This window comes from Manacus candei, unplaced genomic scaffold, assembly GCF_025592945.1.
Source record: "Manacus candei isolate 608988 ecotype Guabito, Panama unplaced genomic scaffold, ASM2559294v1 h1tg000003l, whole genome shotgun sequence".
Classification (NCBI taxonomy): domain Eukaryota; kingdom Metazoa; phylum Chordata; class Aves; order Passeriformes; family Pipridae; genus Manacus; species Manacus candei.
In genome coordinates, this window is record NW_026138051.1 from 11,716,115 (window position 1) to 11,732,269 (window position 16,155).

Sequence of the window (16,155 nt, forward strand, 5' to 3'; positions counted from 1 at the left end):
TCATTTTCTTATTCTTAAAGTTGCTTTACTTACTGACTTCGGTAACAGACATTTTTCTTTCACTTCAATGTCTTTGCTAACCAGACAAACAGATATCAAAATCCCAAGAGTTATTTAATCATAATCAGTCGAGGCTTGTTCACCTTACATGAATGTCATCTCAAGAGACACTGCTGAGAAGGCCAATGCAGTCAGACCTCAACACAACCATTCAGATTACGCATGGAGGACCAGAGTCTGAAATTCAAATGAACTAAGATGCCTTTCACTGCCTGAAGAGACAGCACCTCTATGAAGATAAGGAGCTGATGACCTTCAAGTTGCCAGCTTACATCTACCTTTTCAAGCACATGCCACAACAGACACGGATCATAGCAGCCTACAATTCTTTGACAAACTATCCTGGTATTGATCTCAGAACTTTTGCTCCAAATTCCTGTATTTTTAAAAACATTACATGTACATTACGCTTTTCCTTCCTTTTAAAGTCATAACATTGCATTTTAGGGTGTAAACAAACAAATATAGCTGCTGGCTAACTGCAAAGTTGTTTCCCATTAACTGGAAAGATGCCCCTCACATGTGCCAAGCAGACTGATGATGCATCTCACAAATCCAGGTTATCCACAGAATACCAGAGAGTTCATCAATGCTCCAGCACAGCAGAAGTCATATTCAACCCATGTTAAGGGAACAATTAACAGTTTTCAGGTAAGTCACTTCCCTGAAGCGTATTTTACAAAGTACTGCATTAAAGTATGATTTAAAACAAACAAACAAACATTAGAAACACACAAAAATGGAGAGCTGACTACTAAAAAGCCCTCCATCAGGGACTAAAACCAATAAACAGTGTAACTGACAGCTAGTCACTTTCTACTGTCAAAGCCATGACCAGGAGAAAGCAATTCCAGCATCATGGAGACTGGGACAATTTGCTAAATGTGACATTCTGACTTGTCTCCAAGATCTCTAATCCATTGTTTTTCCAGCTTTTATTACAACTTAATTTACCCCAAAGATTTATCCTGATGGACAGTAGCAACAGCAACGTGTTACTGTAAAAGGTCTTAATTCCTACCTTTCCATTCATATCTCTGGCAGCATCTTTTGCATCTGCTGGACTCTCAAATGTGACAAAGGCAAATCCTCTGGACTTGTTGGTTTCCCGATCTTTCATCAAAAGGACTGCAGAAAGAAAATCACGTTACCCTTTCCCAGAACTAGGCAGGAACATTTCAGCTTTATTTAATTTTTTAAGCTCAGAACTTCTTAGAGGACATGTAAGCGCCATCATTTCAGATGATCAACGCCAAAAAAAGTCATCACAGCTGTGCTGTTGTTCATTTTTATTATCTTAGTAAAAAATTTCTCTTTACCTTCCACAATGCGTCCATATTTGCCAAATACAGCCTCGAGGGCTTTCTCATTAGTTTCTGTGTTCAAGCCCCCAATGAACAGCTTCCCAGGACGATCTGCTTCAACCATTTTGATGCCGTAAATGACCTATTAAAAGAGTAATGCTGTTATTAACAAAACATCAGACTACAACAGAGACTTCCATGCAACTTCATGGAATATAAGTGACTTTTTTCCTCAAAAGTACAAGCAGATTTCCTTGAAGGAGATGCTAATTAAGAAGTATGACATATAAAGTACATGAGAAAAATTTTTTTCTTCTGAAAGCAGTATTGCCCTCAGTTACTTCTTTACATTATACGGTGTCTTTCAAAAATACACAGTTAACTTTGAAAAGTGGAACAAAGTAGTGTTAAGATCAAGCAATATTGGTGAATATGAAAACTCTTTCAGAAGTGCTGTTCTTTTTACCCTTGATGTCAATCCTACCACTCCTTTCCTTTAAATCTCATCGTGGATTTTTCAAGAAATTTACTTAATCTGTCCAAGTAATATTAAATTATTAACTTTTAAAGGCATCTTGGGCCAGTATTCCCAAATGAAGCCCATTCTTTGTATTATTTCAAGTATTTCGAGCCAAGGTCCCGGCCTACACAATGTATGAGCCTGAACAGACACCAGACGACCACTGCAGTTCTACACAGTAATGCCACGGCTAAACCAAGGCGGGGGCGGGAGGGCTTAAAAAAAAAAAAAAAAAAAAAAACGAGCCGAAGACAAAGCCCAAGCTCTCAGTGCCTGGCAGGGCGCCCGGCGCCTGTGGACCAGCGCTGCCCGCCTGGCTCCAGGCCGATAGAGGGAAGCCCCCCGCACAGGCGCAAGGGGAGCGCGGACAAAGCGCTGCCGGGAGCGGGCGGCCGGCGGGGCCGGGCCGGGCCGCACGGGGCCCGTGTGGGGCCGCGCTCCGGGACACGGGCCCGGGGGGCCGCCGGACCCTCCGCGGGCTCGGGCACCGCCACAAAATGGCGGCCGCCGTTGGCAGCAGCTTCTCTCCCTCCCCGCGCCCGGCGGCCGCCTCGGCGCTTACCCACCCCACGGCTCGGCCCCGGCCCGAGTCACTGGCCCCGCGATCCCGCCATCCCCCACTCGCCCTCCCCGGGGATGCGGAGGGACCCCCGACACCTAAAATGGCGGCCGCCGCGCCTCACGCCGCCGAGACCCCCCTCTCCCGCCGCCGCCGCGCGGACCCCGCCGCCCCACGCGGGGCCGGGCGAGCAGACAAACGGGCCCGGCCGCGCCTCCGTCCCGCAGCGACGGGCGTGCCACGAGGCTCCCTCCACGCGGACCGGGCCTCTCCCCGCGGGTCCCCGCATGGCCCCGCGGTGCCGCCCGCAGAGCCCCCAGAGCCCCCAGCCCGTACTCACCTCCACCCGCGCCGAGCTGCAACTGCGCAATGGAGGCGAACAAAGGCGCTGCGGCCCTTTATAGCGATGACGTCACCCGCCCGCCCGAGCCCCGGATGCGGCGGCGCCGGGCCCGGCAGGGGGCGCGCGCGGGCCAGCGGGGCCGGGGCTGGGTAGGCCGGAGAGGGGGCGCTGAGGGGGGATCTCATCAATGCATGGGAATATCGCCAAGAGGATGGTGACAGACTCTTCTTAGTGGTGCCCAGCGGCAGGATGAGGAATCGTAAACTAAAACACAACAAGTTTCACCTCAACATGAGGAAGAACCACTGAGAGTGGCAGAGCACTGGAACAAGCTGCCCAGGGAGGGCATGGAGTCTCCCTCTCTGGAGGGGTTCCAAACTCACCTGGACACGTTACTGTGTCACCTGCTCCAGGTGACCCTGCCTTGGCAGGGGTGTTGAACTGGAGGATCTCCAGAGGTCCCTTCCAACCTCAATGATTCTGTGATTCTGTGAAGGAGCGGATCTGTCACTGCTTTGGAAGCAAAATCACTCACAGTACTGTCAGAAGTGTCTGTGCAGGAGCTTAACCCAGTTCAGCTGAAACAGCCTTAGAGGCATTTTTAATTAGTTTGATCAATACGTGTCCATGTCAGTACCCCTTCCTTGGAGACTTACAGCAAACCAAACCAAGTGTGGTTTAAAATGAAATGTGTTTGTTGATAGCACAAAGTTTTGCACTGGTTCAACTAACTCCAGTTTTAAATTATTTATACCTGAAGTTCAGTTGTGGAGATTTTCTTTGGATGGCTAAACCTGATAGCAGAAAAGTTAGGGGGAAATACATGCCTGCAAAAATTGGCTAAATTTTCATAATATGAACTTGTAGATTATCTAAACATATTAATAGTTATCAAGGCCTGTTTCCTTGGTCACCCAATCTAATCAACACCCAGTCTTTTAAGTTCTCCCTTGCATGTTCTCTAGACGTTTATTTCTGGGATGTGCCACAGGGTCTGTGCATCCCACAAACACTGCCCAGTGCTGTTACAGTCACAGAGCTGCATAATTGCTCCATCCTGATAACAGGACATCAGACTCTATTCCTATCTTCAGTTTTTCAGTCTCCTCTGTCAGCTACTGATATTCAGCTGCTCTTTGTGTTAGGGAAAGCAGGAAGCAACATCATTTCAGACTCGCTCATAGTTGTGTTGAGAACACAAAGGAAGGGAGCTCTCAAACACTGCTCTAGACTGCAGTACATTCTTGAAGATGATCTCCTTTCCAGCGTGGATGTTCAGAGTTTCTGGATACTGTTACTGTGCATGGGAAAAGGGAAAGATGACCTTCGTAATGAAGTGGGCGAGCACTGCCCGTGATATCAATGCAGTTGCTGAAGAATGGCATTGCCAGATTCTCATCCAATTATCATATGAAAAAAAGCTTCAAATTCTAGTTTCAATACAAAAGAATTTAAACTGCAGAGGCTCCCTGGGATGCATAGTGAAAACTAAAGCGAATTGTTAGTCCTGTAAGAAACACGGTAAAAAAGGTCTCTATGTCTGTGTGGTCTCTGTGTGCTTCTCTGACCCACAGTGTATCTGCTGACTGCCTCACAAGTAATTGGAAAGATAAACATGTGCAAACTAAAGTCTGTTTCTCCTTCTATGATTACAAGAGTAAAATATTTGGTAATTCCAGGCTTCATTTTATTAACATTCTGTACAGGTAGCTCGTGTATTAACACGTACTGTACATGTAGCTCGGTGGGATCAGCATGAACATAATTATGTTTGAAACAGCATTTGAACATTGCTGCTGTAATTGTATCAGGGCCTAATTCTTCTGTCCTTTGTCCTAAGAGATATCTTCATCAGGATTTTCATCAAAACCTAGGTGCATCCTCAGTGCAAACTGGAACAGAATTTTACCATGTCTCCCTGCATAGAGCATGTGTAGTCTCACTCCAAATTCAGTGATACAGATCTTTTCCTAGAGGATTAGAGGATACATAACTCTTTAACTCTTACAATTCTTCCCCCTCCTTTCATTTTTTTTTATTCCCATAAATTGATTTTTTGTAGAGGAACTACAGAAATCATCAGAGAGCAAACTGCAGTCTGAAAGGAAACTAATCCCTCTTTAGTAAGAAGGTCAAGGCTGAAGAGCTATGACAGTTTCTTTTGCAAGTGATTTCTCAACTTTGAATTTTCTAATACGAAATTAAGGTAGTAATATGAGGTCCTAATACTGGCCCCTATGGAATGGGAAATGGACTCGGATGGGACAACTGGGGAGACAGAGACCCGGAAAATTCCACCAACCTTTACACAGAGGACAGCTGCTCTCTAGCACAGATATACTTGCCCATGCATCATCACAGCTTAGGAAGTTTTCCTTACATTTTCCAAAGCAGAAAAAATGCAATTAAGTATGTTACTTATGTAACCCTAAAAATGAGCCCACTAGATGGGAGGGGTGGACAACAATCCATGAGGGTAGCATTTGCTGGATTTTCATGGTAGCTTTTGACTAAAATGTCACTTTCTCAAATGAATCCTAGGATGTTTAACAATGTGGTTGATTTTAAATTACAAACTTTTTCATGCAGAGGACACTATTTTGGATTTCCCTTGTAGCATGCAGAGTATTATCATCAAACATTGGCCTTTTACCAAGTTCATCATACTTGTGGTTTAAAATGGATAAAGGGTTTAGGAGAGCTGGGGGATGGGGACTAATGAATACATAAATAATCTGATCACACAGGGTTCACTCAGAACGAATAAAAAAGGAAATGTAATTCCCTTGAGATATAGTCAAAAACTAATAACTGAAAAGATCAGTTATTTTGCAGGCATTGTCAGTTGATAGTTATTTATAGAAATTCAGCAAAAGTGAGAAAACGCAGACTAGAGTGGATGAGAGCAGCACAAAATAATTGTTTCTGGCACTGACTTTCTCAGCCATTTCTAAACTGGAACTCCCTTATGTACTCCTCCCAAATCATCTGTTTGGGATCTCATTGTGGCCCCTTTCAGTTCATCAGTATGAGGTGGATCACAAGTCCCTAAGACATAGCTGGAGCTGCCTGAAATGACAACACAAATTTTCCAGGCTCATCTGGAAAGGCACAAGATCATCTTGTTCCAAACCGGCTGCCACGGGCAGGGACACCTTCCACTAGACCAGGATGCTCAGAGGGCCGTCCAACCTGGCCTTGAACATTTCCAGGGATAGGACATCCACGGCCTCTCTAAGCAACCTGTGCCAGGGCCTCACCACTCTGACCGTCAGGAATTTCTCCCGATATCCCCCCTAACCGTGCCCTCTGTCACTTTGAAGCCGCTCCCCGCTTGCCCTGTCACTCCCGAAGCTCGGGGTGCCCTTCCCCAAGATGGCGCCCAGCGCCTCCCGCCCTCACCGCGCAGGCGCCGCGGCCCCGACCCGGCCGTGACGCGGCCGCTCCCGCCTCCACCTGGGCTGGGGCCGCCTCCGCCTGGCGCTGCCCGGGGCTGCAGCCGCCTCATGGTGCCTTGGCCCCTCCAGGCTGCAAGATGAGGCTCTTGGCTGCCGCGCTCTTAACGGTGGCGCCGCTCTGCGCCGCCTTCTACCTGCCCGGGCTAGCGCCCGTCAGCTTCTGCGAGGAGGGCGAGGAGACCGAGAGCTGCAAGGTGAGAGCTCTCACGGGCGGGCCCGGCGCGGGCGGTCCCTCCTCGGCACCCGCTCGGGGCTTCCGCGGCCAGGGGGGACCGCCGGGTGTCCCCTACCCCGCTGCTGGACGCCCCGGGCGTCCTCCCGCAGGGACAACCTTTGCTCCGGGAAGCCAGGCATCCCCAGCGCGTATTTCCTTGGTTCTCTTTCTCCCGCTGAACTTCCCGGGAGGATCCTTGGTTCCTTGTTCCTGGAGTGGCCGGGGCCTGTCAGGAGCCAGGGGTAACACCGCTGCGGGATAGCAGCACTTGCCACTAAGCTAAGCGTTTCGAATCAGCCACGCGTTTGTTTCTGAAAGTCTGCGTTTTCATACTTTTTCTTGTTTCCTGTTTCAGTCGCTAATTGAGCTCTTCGTGAACAGGCTGGACTCGGTTGAATCAGTTCTGCCATACGAATATGATGCGTAAGTACACTACAGCAGGCTTCCAGGAGCGTTTGGAAAGGCTGTTTTCTGTTCTTGGCTCCTGATACCGTACAGGTGTCAGTATTTTGGCTGTAGGGATGGAAGAGTAAATCCAGGTCTCAGCGGCAGGAATGAAGTACAAGAGAGTGGGAGGGATGAAGGCCACACCTGTGCCACCTGACCATCCTCTGGTGTTGTTAAAACAAGGCTCCAGGGTTTCTCATGGGTGCATTCTTTTGAGCTGAGTACAGCATTTAATGTTGGCAGTTTAATATATTTGAAAGTTCTTCCTGTTATGCAAATCTAAGGAGCTTTGAGTTTCTTTTTTCTGGTAACTAAAGCCCAGAGACTAGTCACTGTTAGTTCTCATTTTTACACCAAAGCTCTGTAGCTAATTCCTGGTTTGTTGTTTTGTTTTGGGGGTTTTTTTGTTCTTGTCTGTGAAAATTGTTACCTGCTTTTGCATGTATTTATAGGCCTACAAAGCAGTGATACACATGATTTGCAGTCTTGCTGTTGGGCACACAGAAAAGAGAAACTTGCAGGTTGTTGTAGATCTTACCTTGTGCAGTGCAAGACCAGAGATTAGCTCAAAAAGCCCACAGTGTCTCTATTTACATTAAACTTCAGGAAAGCCTGTGAATTTAGGACCACTTATTGAGAAAAAGTACTTATGCTCCAAAGATAAGTGTGGGTTTGTTTGTTGTTTTTGTTTCTCCACAACCTACTGCTACCTCTGTTTAATGGCAATCCAGATATTTGGCATAATTTAAATACTGCAAACATCTTTCTCATATTCAGCAGTTTTGGGCTGCATGTAATTGAAAAGAATTTGTGAATGACGTTTGACAGGTGATCTCAAAGAAGGCATCTCCCTTCTTTGAAACGTTTCACTTTAAATACGAGTTGTAAAGACTCCTTTAAAAGGGGTGTCATTTTTCAGAAACTTTTTTTTTGCAAGAGAAATGAATAGTCCATAGCACAGCCTCTTTTTTTTCCTCCAATATGAAATATTCTATTATTTGTTTAAATTGCTATTTGAAAAGGGTGTGTGGACTGAACATCATGTATTTTGTTAAAGATACTCCAGCTATGAAATATCTTGGTTGAAGTTGATCTTAAAATAGATGCCAGATTACTTTGCAAAGCCACTAAGATTTTTTACTAGCAGTGGATGAACTGTCAAAAGAATCATGAAAACTGCTATGTTAAGGACATAACTTAAGAATTTGCTTTAGGCTGATATTTACAATTATATGTCAATAAGAAATAAAGGTAACTTTTTCTGCTTTTTTTCCAGTTTTGACTTCTGCCAAGATAAGGAAGAGAAAAGACCCTCAGAAAATCTTGGACAAGTGCTTTTTGGGGAGAGAATAGCATCATCTCCATATAAGGTTATTTTATCCCTTGCAGTTGATCCTATTTAAATTTGATAGCTGTCATTCTGATGGCTGTAATCCATAGACATAGCTCAAGATTGATGACTGTGTAATTATTTTTGTTTATATTTTTAATATAAGTTTTACAGTGTTTATGTAATAAAAACAAAAGTCCTCCCAGCCCAGAGGCATCTTGGGGTAGTTAATTAAAGTTGGGAAACTGAGCCAGTAATCATCCTTCTTTCCTATTGCTCTGTGGTAGAGAAGTCCAGAAACTGTATCTTAGGCAGTTATTTAATAGCTGGATTGTGGTGTGTTACATGATCTGAAATCATTAGTTCATTGAGTGTAATATTGGAGGCTATAAAGTGGTGATTCAGCAACTGTTTTGTATGTGTGATAGTACTATTGTGCAACTTCCAGAGTAGGAAGGGGAAGTCAAGTTGGGGCTCACTTGCAGCTTTTTCCTGCTTGGACACACTTATCATCTGTTGCCTAAAACCAAATTCTTCATTTTTGATGCATATCACTTGAAATCTTCTGTAAAATGAGTGTATGCAAATACTTTGTAGGTTAAGTATGTGATATTTTTCTGTCTCATGCCCTGCATTAGCAATGATTAAATGTAGCATCTCCAAAAAGCTCCACTATCAACTTGAGACAGCTATTAACAATAGAGGAGCTGTGGTCAAACAGTGGCTCTTAATGTTTGAAAGCTGGGTACTGTTCAAGTGCAGTTGAGACTGGGATTTTCCAGTGAAGCTGAAAACTGGGCTATGTTTGTGTGTGATGGTTGCTAGATGCTCCAAATCCCTGTGAGGAAGAAGAGACAGCAGTTTCTGAGTCTGCTGCTGCTCAGTCATTAGGGACCTGGTCACATCTTCTCATCAGTCTGCTAAGCAGGTGATGCTCCCTCCCTTGTCTAAACTGCTCCTGGAAGTCTCCTTTGATTCTCTGAGCTAATATAATTTTAAGTTTTATGGCTGCTGGTCACAGGAATCTTAAATATGTAGCATGATGGATCATTTGGACTGGATACCTATTGAATGGGTTAGTATTATAACAATTACTTGTTTGAAATGGCTGCACACTACAGCAATTAGGAAATGCTGTTCCTCGTTAGCACTCATTAGGCCTTGATACCTTTACAATTTTCAGTTGTGTTTTAAGTATGTTTGCTCAGTAGCAGGTAAATCCTGACTGCTTTAGAAGTTGAGATGCAAATGCCTGCATGTTTGTGTTAGGTGGTGTCTGTGCTTGAAGCTTAGATGTTGTGCAACTTTCTGAATTTTTGGCAGCCTTGTCTGCTAACTTAGTCATGGGGAAAACCAGCTAAAATTAATGTGAAATGTTCAAAAAGGATGTAGGGAAAGTCTGGTTTAGCAGATGATGAAATTACCAAAATAAAACAAACTGGTAAAAGAAAAAAGCAATAACTTTTCTACTAATTTTACATTTTCAGTCCTCAGGGTTTATCCAGACGTAGTTTATCTGGACTATTGAAGAGATTTTTAACAATGTAAAATGGGATTGCTGCTGCTGGATATATGTAAATCTTGACATTGAAGTTAAAGGCATTGTATGGGACTTTGATAGTCAGGAAGTGAAGCAACTGAAAAAAAAAAATCAGCTTTACCTGAAAAAATACTCTAAAATACTTTTGAAGCAAAACTGAAATTACTCTTTTGGTGTGCTTTTTTTAACAGTTCACTTTTAAAAAGCAAGAAACATGCAAGAAAGTTTGTACAAGGTCATATGATCCAGGAAACAGTGCTGATAAAAGCAAACTGGCTTTTTTGAAGAAAGGAATGCAGTTGAATTATCAGCATCACTGGTAAGCTGAGATGTGTCCTTGAGGTTGTTTTTTTTTTCTGCTTTTTGACATTGTTATCTATGTTCTAAGTTGTTGCTTTCTTCCTTCTGTGTGATAGTTGTCCTCTGCTATGCATCTTGTGGGCACTGGTGAAAACTGTGCGTTACATGAATGTGAAATGTCAGTGGGAAAGCAGGTGCATCCCTTTCTGAGGACGTGTTCTTTGATGATTTCTGTCTAGGATTATCGATAACATGCCTGTAACGTGGTGCTATGATGTGGAAGATGGACAAAAATACTGTAATCCAGGATTTCCAATAGGATGTTTTGTTACTCCAGATGGTAGAGTTAAAGATGCTTGTGTTATAAATGTAAGTGATGGAACTTTTCTTGTTAGTATAGATGTGGCTTAATTTGTGGTTTTGTTTTTAAGCTTTCTTTTCCTGAGAAAGAACAGGTATGTTTGTAAACATGGTTAGTGTTAATGTGGGCATTGACAGTGCTGAGTGCTGCTGCTGTATGCTGTGTCTCGCTGATACAATTGTCCAAATAAAGTGTATATCTAGGTCTTTTGACCTATTTGTTTTATAACTGGTGTGGGTGTTTAAAAGCCTTATAAAATTGTGGATTTGTTTTGAAATTTCATGTGTATACATCCTTGTACCTATTCATTCTTTGTCCATGTCAGTGTGCAAGACCTTCTTTTAATCACTTTCAGATGGAAGCTTTCTAGTGAAGACCTAGAAATGAGCACTGTGTTCTAGTTGCAAAAGTTAGGTCTAGCACAGTTTACAAGTTAAATGTGTCAGGGTTTTCCCAGATGGCTGGAAGATAACAAACACAGCTGTGACAGGGAAAATTATATTGACAACAATTGGAAATGTGTCAGTCATCCTGGGAGTTCTGTGGTGAACTAGTACAGTTACAGATAATAGTGATACAGTTTTATCTGTCCTGGAGGAAGGGACCACACTCCTCAGGGAGGAGGGAGCTCTCTATGACTCTGCTCTGCCACATCTTGCTGCTTGTGTGCAGTGCAGTCAGTTCATTTGTGTGCAGCAGGTCTGACGCTGCTTTGAAGTGTTGCATTTATCATGCATGCTCAGTGTACTCTGTCTGCAGTCACCTTCCAACTCAGTTACTCCTCAGGCTCCCCAGGCTCTTGAAAGTGATCTGTGGATTGAATAACCTGTTCCAATTTGGTGTTTAACTTCATTATTTTGTATGTGAGGTGTGTGTTAAATTGATACTGGTGTATGTTCTGTTGGGAGCTGTCTGTTACACAGAAAGCAAAGTCAGCAACGTGGATGAAAAGCTGATTTTTTATTTTTTTTTTTACTGGGAGGCCTTTATACATTGGTATCAGTGACTGAATTTCCTAGAGAGAGCCTATGGAGCTTTTAATGGGTATCCATGAAGTGCTGTGCAAATTGTGTGTGCTGGCAGTGGTGTGGGGGCTCTGCCAGGGTACCCAGTGTCAATTTGGTCTGTGAATTCTAATTCCAGTGGGAATGTTGCATGGCATAGTGCCAGAGGGATGGCTGGCCCATGGGCAAATGAGAAGGTAGCACCATGACTGTCATCTCTGGGATTTATACTTTTACAAGTATACCCAAATACCTGTTCCCACAGACATAATTGTCTCTTTAAAATGGGGCCAGGAGAGGGGTTGTTAACATGCAGTGGCACAGCTGCAGTTCATCCTTGCAGTTATGCAGCTGCTGAGCTACATTATTACTTCAACTGCTGCTTTGGAAATGGAGGATACAGAGACCTGAAGATGGGGTTATAGAATGACATGGGGATGATTCCAGTCTTCTCCCAATGAGAATCTTGATCACAGTGAAAGAAGAAGAATCCAGATAAATTTAATGCAAGACACCTTCATATTTTGCTGGTAGTGGGCAAAGAATGGAATTTGTATGCCAATTGGAAAATGGCTGATATACACAATAAATATAGGAATTTTTTTACTTGGAAACTCAGCTAGCAGTCTGTCATCCTGGTCCTCTAATTCAAATTAAAGTTTTTTTTAAACAGTGACAACTGAGGAGAAAAGAAAATCCAAGTCAACTTAATTGACTCTGGTATCACCTCATATTTCTGAAATCTGAAAGCATAGGGATGACAAAGTAGAAAAGCTGCTGAAGGTGAAGGGTAGTTTTTTGAAGCAGAACATGGTTTGTAAGCTTTGGTAGCTGGAACAGAGGTGTAGAAATGGTGAATCTGAATTACTTGTACCTTTGGCAGCTTTTTTGGCAAAGACATTTAAATTTTAGTAGTAACACAGGTGTGATAGTTTCTTGTGTGGGCTTTTGTTTATAGAACTCAGTATCATATATAGAAAAATATATAAATATTTTATACAGATATATTAATGTTGAAGTGTTTCCTTCATCCAGCATCAGTCTCATTTTAAAGTTCTTGACTGCTTGTGCCCTCTCCTGTTGGAGAAGTTTCTCAATCTCTTGGCAATGTTTTGTAGTCAGAGTTTAACAAGAAGAACACTTTCTACCTCTTCAACCACGTTGACATAACAATCATGTACCACAGCGGGAAGGATGAAAACTGGCCTGGTGCAAGACTGGTGATGGCGAGGCTGAAGCCACAAAGGTAACTGTGCATTAAAGCAGCAGCTTCTGCTACTCAGGAGTCCTGACAGCCCTTCCAAACTTAGGGATGATATTTGGTGTTAATAAGTTTTGAGGAAGTCGTTATTCTGACTTCTGGTAAAGCTTTCCTTATGCTTCTTCATATCTGGAACTGTAGTTACAAGGACACTTACACAACTGTAAATGCCATTTAACTTTGTTTTTAAAATGTTCCCTAAAGTCCCTCCTGATGGAAAAGCTGCTTATGCAGACTCTTAGAACCTGACACAAACAATAGTCTTGTTCATATGTTGGTTGATTTGTGTCTGAGTGTGCATGTTTTCAGATACACTGAGAAACATCCTTTAACTGAATAAGTTTCCCATGTTGTGTCTGTTATGTGTCTCCCAAATGTACTGTATGAATGTACAGTATTTGTGTACAGTACAGGTGTACCTTTTCCTGTGTAAGTTTGGATACTGAGGTATGGGTGAAATACCAAATTTATACTGGTGTTCAGAACAGCAAATGATGACAACTAATATCCTAAGAAGACTAACTGATTTTCTTAAACAGAAGTTTAATGGTTTCTGCATTGACCAGAAAGGGGGTGCAACAACTTAGAGATCAGGAACAGACTGAAGCAATTACTTTGGCCTCTAGTCAGTCTGTTCATGCACAGTTCATACTTCCCTACATTTGAAAACTGCAGTCCAGTTACAAAATTTCAAAGTAGGTTGGTTTTTTTTTAGCTAAGATATTCCCTCTTTTCCACAGAGGTTAAATACACTCTTAAATTATGCTACCAAAGTTTCTCAGTCATACAGATGTGTGGTACAGTGTGACTCAGAATCACTTTTCTTTTCTGTTGTTATGGTATTGTGTGTTTTTAGTGAATTATAATTGCTATACAGGTTTATTCCTTCCATTTACATTTGCTCTGAGGTGGTGGCAAGAGGAGTCTACCAGCCTTCTCCATTTTTTATTAAAGCTTTATCAGTTGCATCCTAAATGGGGAGGTGAAAGTAGCTGATCTTTGAGGTCCCTTCCAACCCAAACCATTCTGTGATTCTGTGAGTGATTGAAAAAAGTGAGCATTTGCCTTTTCCCTGGCAGTGCAGACCACAAGGGGGCACAATTAGGTTGCACATAACCTTAATTTTGTCATTCTCTGTCCTGGTGTTTTACTTGGTGCTTTGCTTCAACCTTGAAGCTCTCCTGATGGGGCAATATTTGTGGTTAGAGGACCCTAACCTTGCATGGAAGTTTTTATTATCTTGTGGCTTGGCTTAGTTGTGGACATATAATAATGTATGGTAGAATTGTTAATCTAAATTGGGTAAATACAACTTGCCCAAGAGGGTATGAGAGGAAAGCTATTTTCCACTGTTAGAGGGGGTTTACAGGAGTGAATTCAAGAAAACCTTCAGGTTTCTTAGCCTTTGTGCTTCTATAGCTGCAGTGTTTCTCAAGTGCTGCAGAGAAGGTGTTTCATATTTGAACTTTTAAACCCAAATCCACCAAAATAAAATAAACCCCCTTCTCCCTGTGAAACTTGAGAGGTGAGAAGCTGTGGGAGATTGAGAGATTCTCAACCTTCCTGGCTGACAAGCACACGCTGAGGTTGAGTTGCCAATAATGCAGTCTTGTTAAAATGTGCAAGGGGGGTATGATGGCAGAGAAGGGATATTTTGTGTTGAAACCATCTTTCCAGGAAAAGATCCCCAGACTTTGCAGCCCACCATTTTATCTTAGGACCAGGATTCATTCTGATCATGGCAGAAATGGCAGAAAAGGGGACAGGGTGGAACCTCATCTTGTGACCTTTAGAGGTCAGCGGTTCTCGTCCCCCACATGTTTAGCAAACAACTTTACCTGTAACCTCAAATTGCATAGGATGGTATATGCAATTTATTTAACTTTTTTCCCCATTAGCTACAAACATACAGATGAAAACAACTTAAGTTGTGAAGGTCCACCTATGGAGATTCCTGGAGAATTCACCAATAAACTGAATTTGATCTACACTTACTCTGTGACATTTGAAGTAAGTATTGAGTCTGTTACATGAATATGTATTTCCCCAAAAGAATGAAATCAAAGGAATTGAATAATTTGCTAATAGCTGTAACTGGATTAGAGCAGTGTAAATTCCATGAGGATGGTCTTGTGAAGTATTTTTCTTAAATTCTTAGTAGGTTTTCCATCACTGTAGTTTAAGTGATGCTTTGAATGTATAAATAACGACTTTGCCCTCCTCCCCCCATTTTATTACTAATAGAAAGGTTGAATTGAATAAGATTGAATAAGTGCAAGTGTTATCTTCCTTGAGGTAAACTCTGCTTTCAGAGTTTAGTCAGGGTGCTGAGAGTCTCCTGTTAAAGAACAGTTTGTATTATATGTTTGGGGACACTTTTGTGTTAAATGTTGATTGTAAAGTTTTTTTTCTTCTAGTGAAGTTGAAAGGTTTGTCTTATTTTGTGTTGCTTTTATTTTGTTCACAAGGGTTTTTTTGGAGTAGGCAACCATTTATCTTTTAAAATTAATACTCTGATGATTACCAACACTCTAATGCTTTATTCAGCCTGCAGTGACTTAGACAGGAGGAAATTACTTTCTGGCAAATGGGTGTTTACCCCAGCATGGAAAGTGAACCTTCTCTGGGGGTGACAGTAATTTGATTCAAGGTACTTCAGACCTTGGTACCTTGGTTCCAGTCCGTCCTGAAAGTGTGGTTGTTCCTCTGATGTCAGATGCCAATCTTAGAGGATTTGGCTCGAGACCACCAGCTTGTTTTGTACAGGCAGTCAGGCAGCCATTGCAGGGTAACAGCTTTCATCCTACCAAATTGAATTTGATTTGAACCAATGACCTTGAGGTGCAAGACTCCATATCCTGTTACTTTTCCCTTGAGACACCCAATCCTGCTTAGACTCTCTTAATTTTCCTACATGAATGAGCCTTCTGTCATTAACATTTGTGTTTAAATCTTGATGGTAAACTGCAGTTTAGAATTTCAGCGTGAACTTTCTCTGGTTAGTCACGCAATGTATTGGGTGTTTGGGTACCTACTCCCTCCTTCTCCATGGAGCAGGTAGAGCTCAGATCCCGTGAGTTTAAATGCTTCCAGCAGATGGCACTTCAAAACTGCTTATTCTGTCTGTTATCCCTTAGCCTTGATTTGAAATAATACCTCACGGTTTACTTTTTATTAGTGGTTTCAGAATAACTTAAAAGGGAGTGTTTATCAGCAAGAAGTGTTTTTAAATAGGAGAACATTAGTTTCAGTCAGCCTGAATACATAAAGCAGTTAAATATGTAACTGTTTTGTGGTCCTTTCCAATTCGGCAGCTGACTTCTGGTGAGACAGTGGTGGTGTCTGCTTTAATTAGTTGAAATGGGCAAGGTATGTAGCTCTGTGTATGTGAAAAGTATACATCAGCATGGGTCTAATGTTTAGTACACAGGTGCACAAAAATGTAAACATGTAA

General features: G+C 42.6%; 2 protein-coding genes and 1 non-coding gene across 8 annotated transcripts in view; 1 reads left to right on the plus strand and 2 right to left on the minus strand.

Annotated features, from left to right (window-relative positions):
• RBMX (RNA binding motif protein X-linked) overlaps positions 1-16,155 on the minus strand; it is a 159,326-nt gene that overhangs the window by 7,664 nt on the left and 135,507 nt on the right. For 4 of the 5 annotated variants that reach the window (XM_051792664.1, XM_051792658.1, XM_051792652.1 and 1 more), the window contains exons 1-3: positions 2,784-2,908; positions 1,380-1,506; positions 1,082-1,188 (exon numbers count right to left, since the gene is read on the minus strand). In XM_051792664.1, the coding sequence (XP_051648624.1) occupies positions 1,082-1,188; positions 1,380-1,488 (216 nt within the window). In that variant the 5' untranslated portion in view covers positions 1,489-1,506; positions 2,784-2,908. Of the gene's footprint in view, positions 1-1,081; positions 1,189-1,379; positions 1,507-2,783; positions 2,909-16,155 lie in introns of those variants that run through there. The other variant, XM_051792643.1, reaches the window with a different exon arrangement.
• LOC127473564 (small nucleolar RNA SNORD61) lies at positions 1,259-1,332 on the minus strand. The gene has a single exon (XR_007905498.1). It is a non-coding gene; the product is annotated as a small nucleolar RNA SNORD61 (small nucleolar RNA).
• The window catches only part of LOC127473211 (transmembrane 9 superfamily member 2-like), a 29,491-nt gene continuing 19,560 nt past the window's right edge, over positions 6,225-16,155 (plus strand). For both annotated transcript variants that reach the window (XM_051792629.1, XM_051792638.1), the window contains exons 1-7: positions 6,225-6,438; positions 6,814-6,881; positions 8,182-8,275; positions 9,967-10,094; positions 10,315-10,444; positions 12,559-12,686; positions 14,600-14,711. In XM_051792629.1, the coding sequence (XP_051648589.1) occupies positions 6,322-6,438; positions 6,814-6,881; positions 8,182-8,275; positions 9,967-10,094; positions 10,315-10,444; positions 12,559-12,686; positions 14,600-14,711 (777 nt within the window). In that variant the 5' untranslated portion in view covers positions 6,225-6,321. The remainder of the gene's footprint in view (positions 6,439-6,813; positions 6,882-8,181; positions 8,276-9,966; positions 10,095-10,314; positions 10,445-12,558; positions 12,687-14,599; positions 14,712-16,155) is intronic.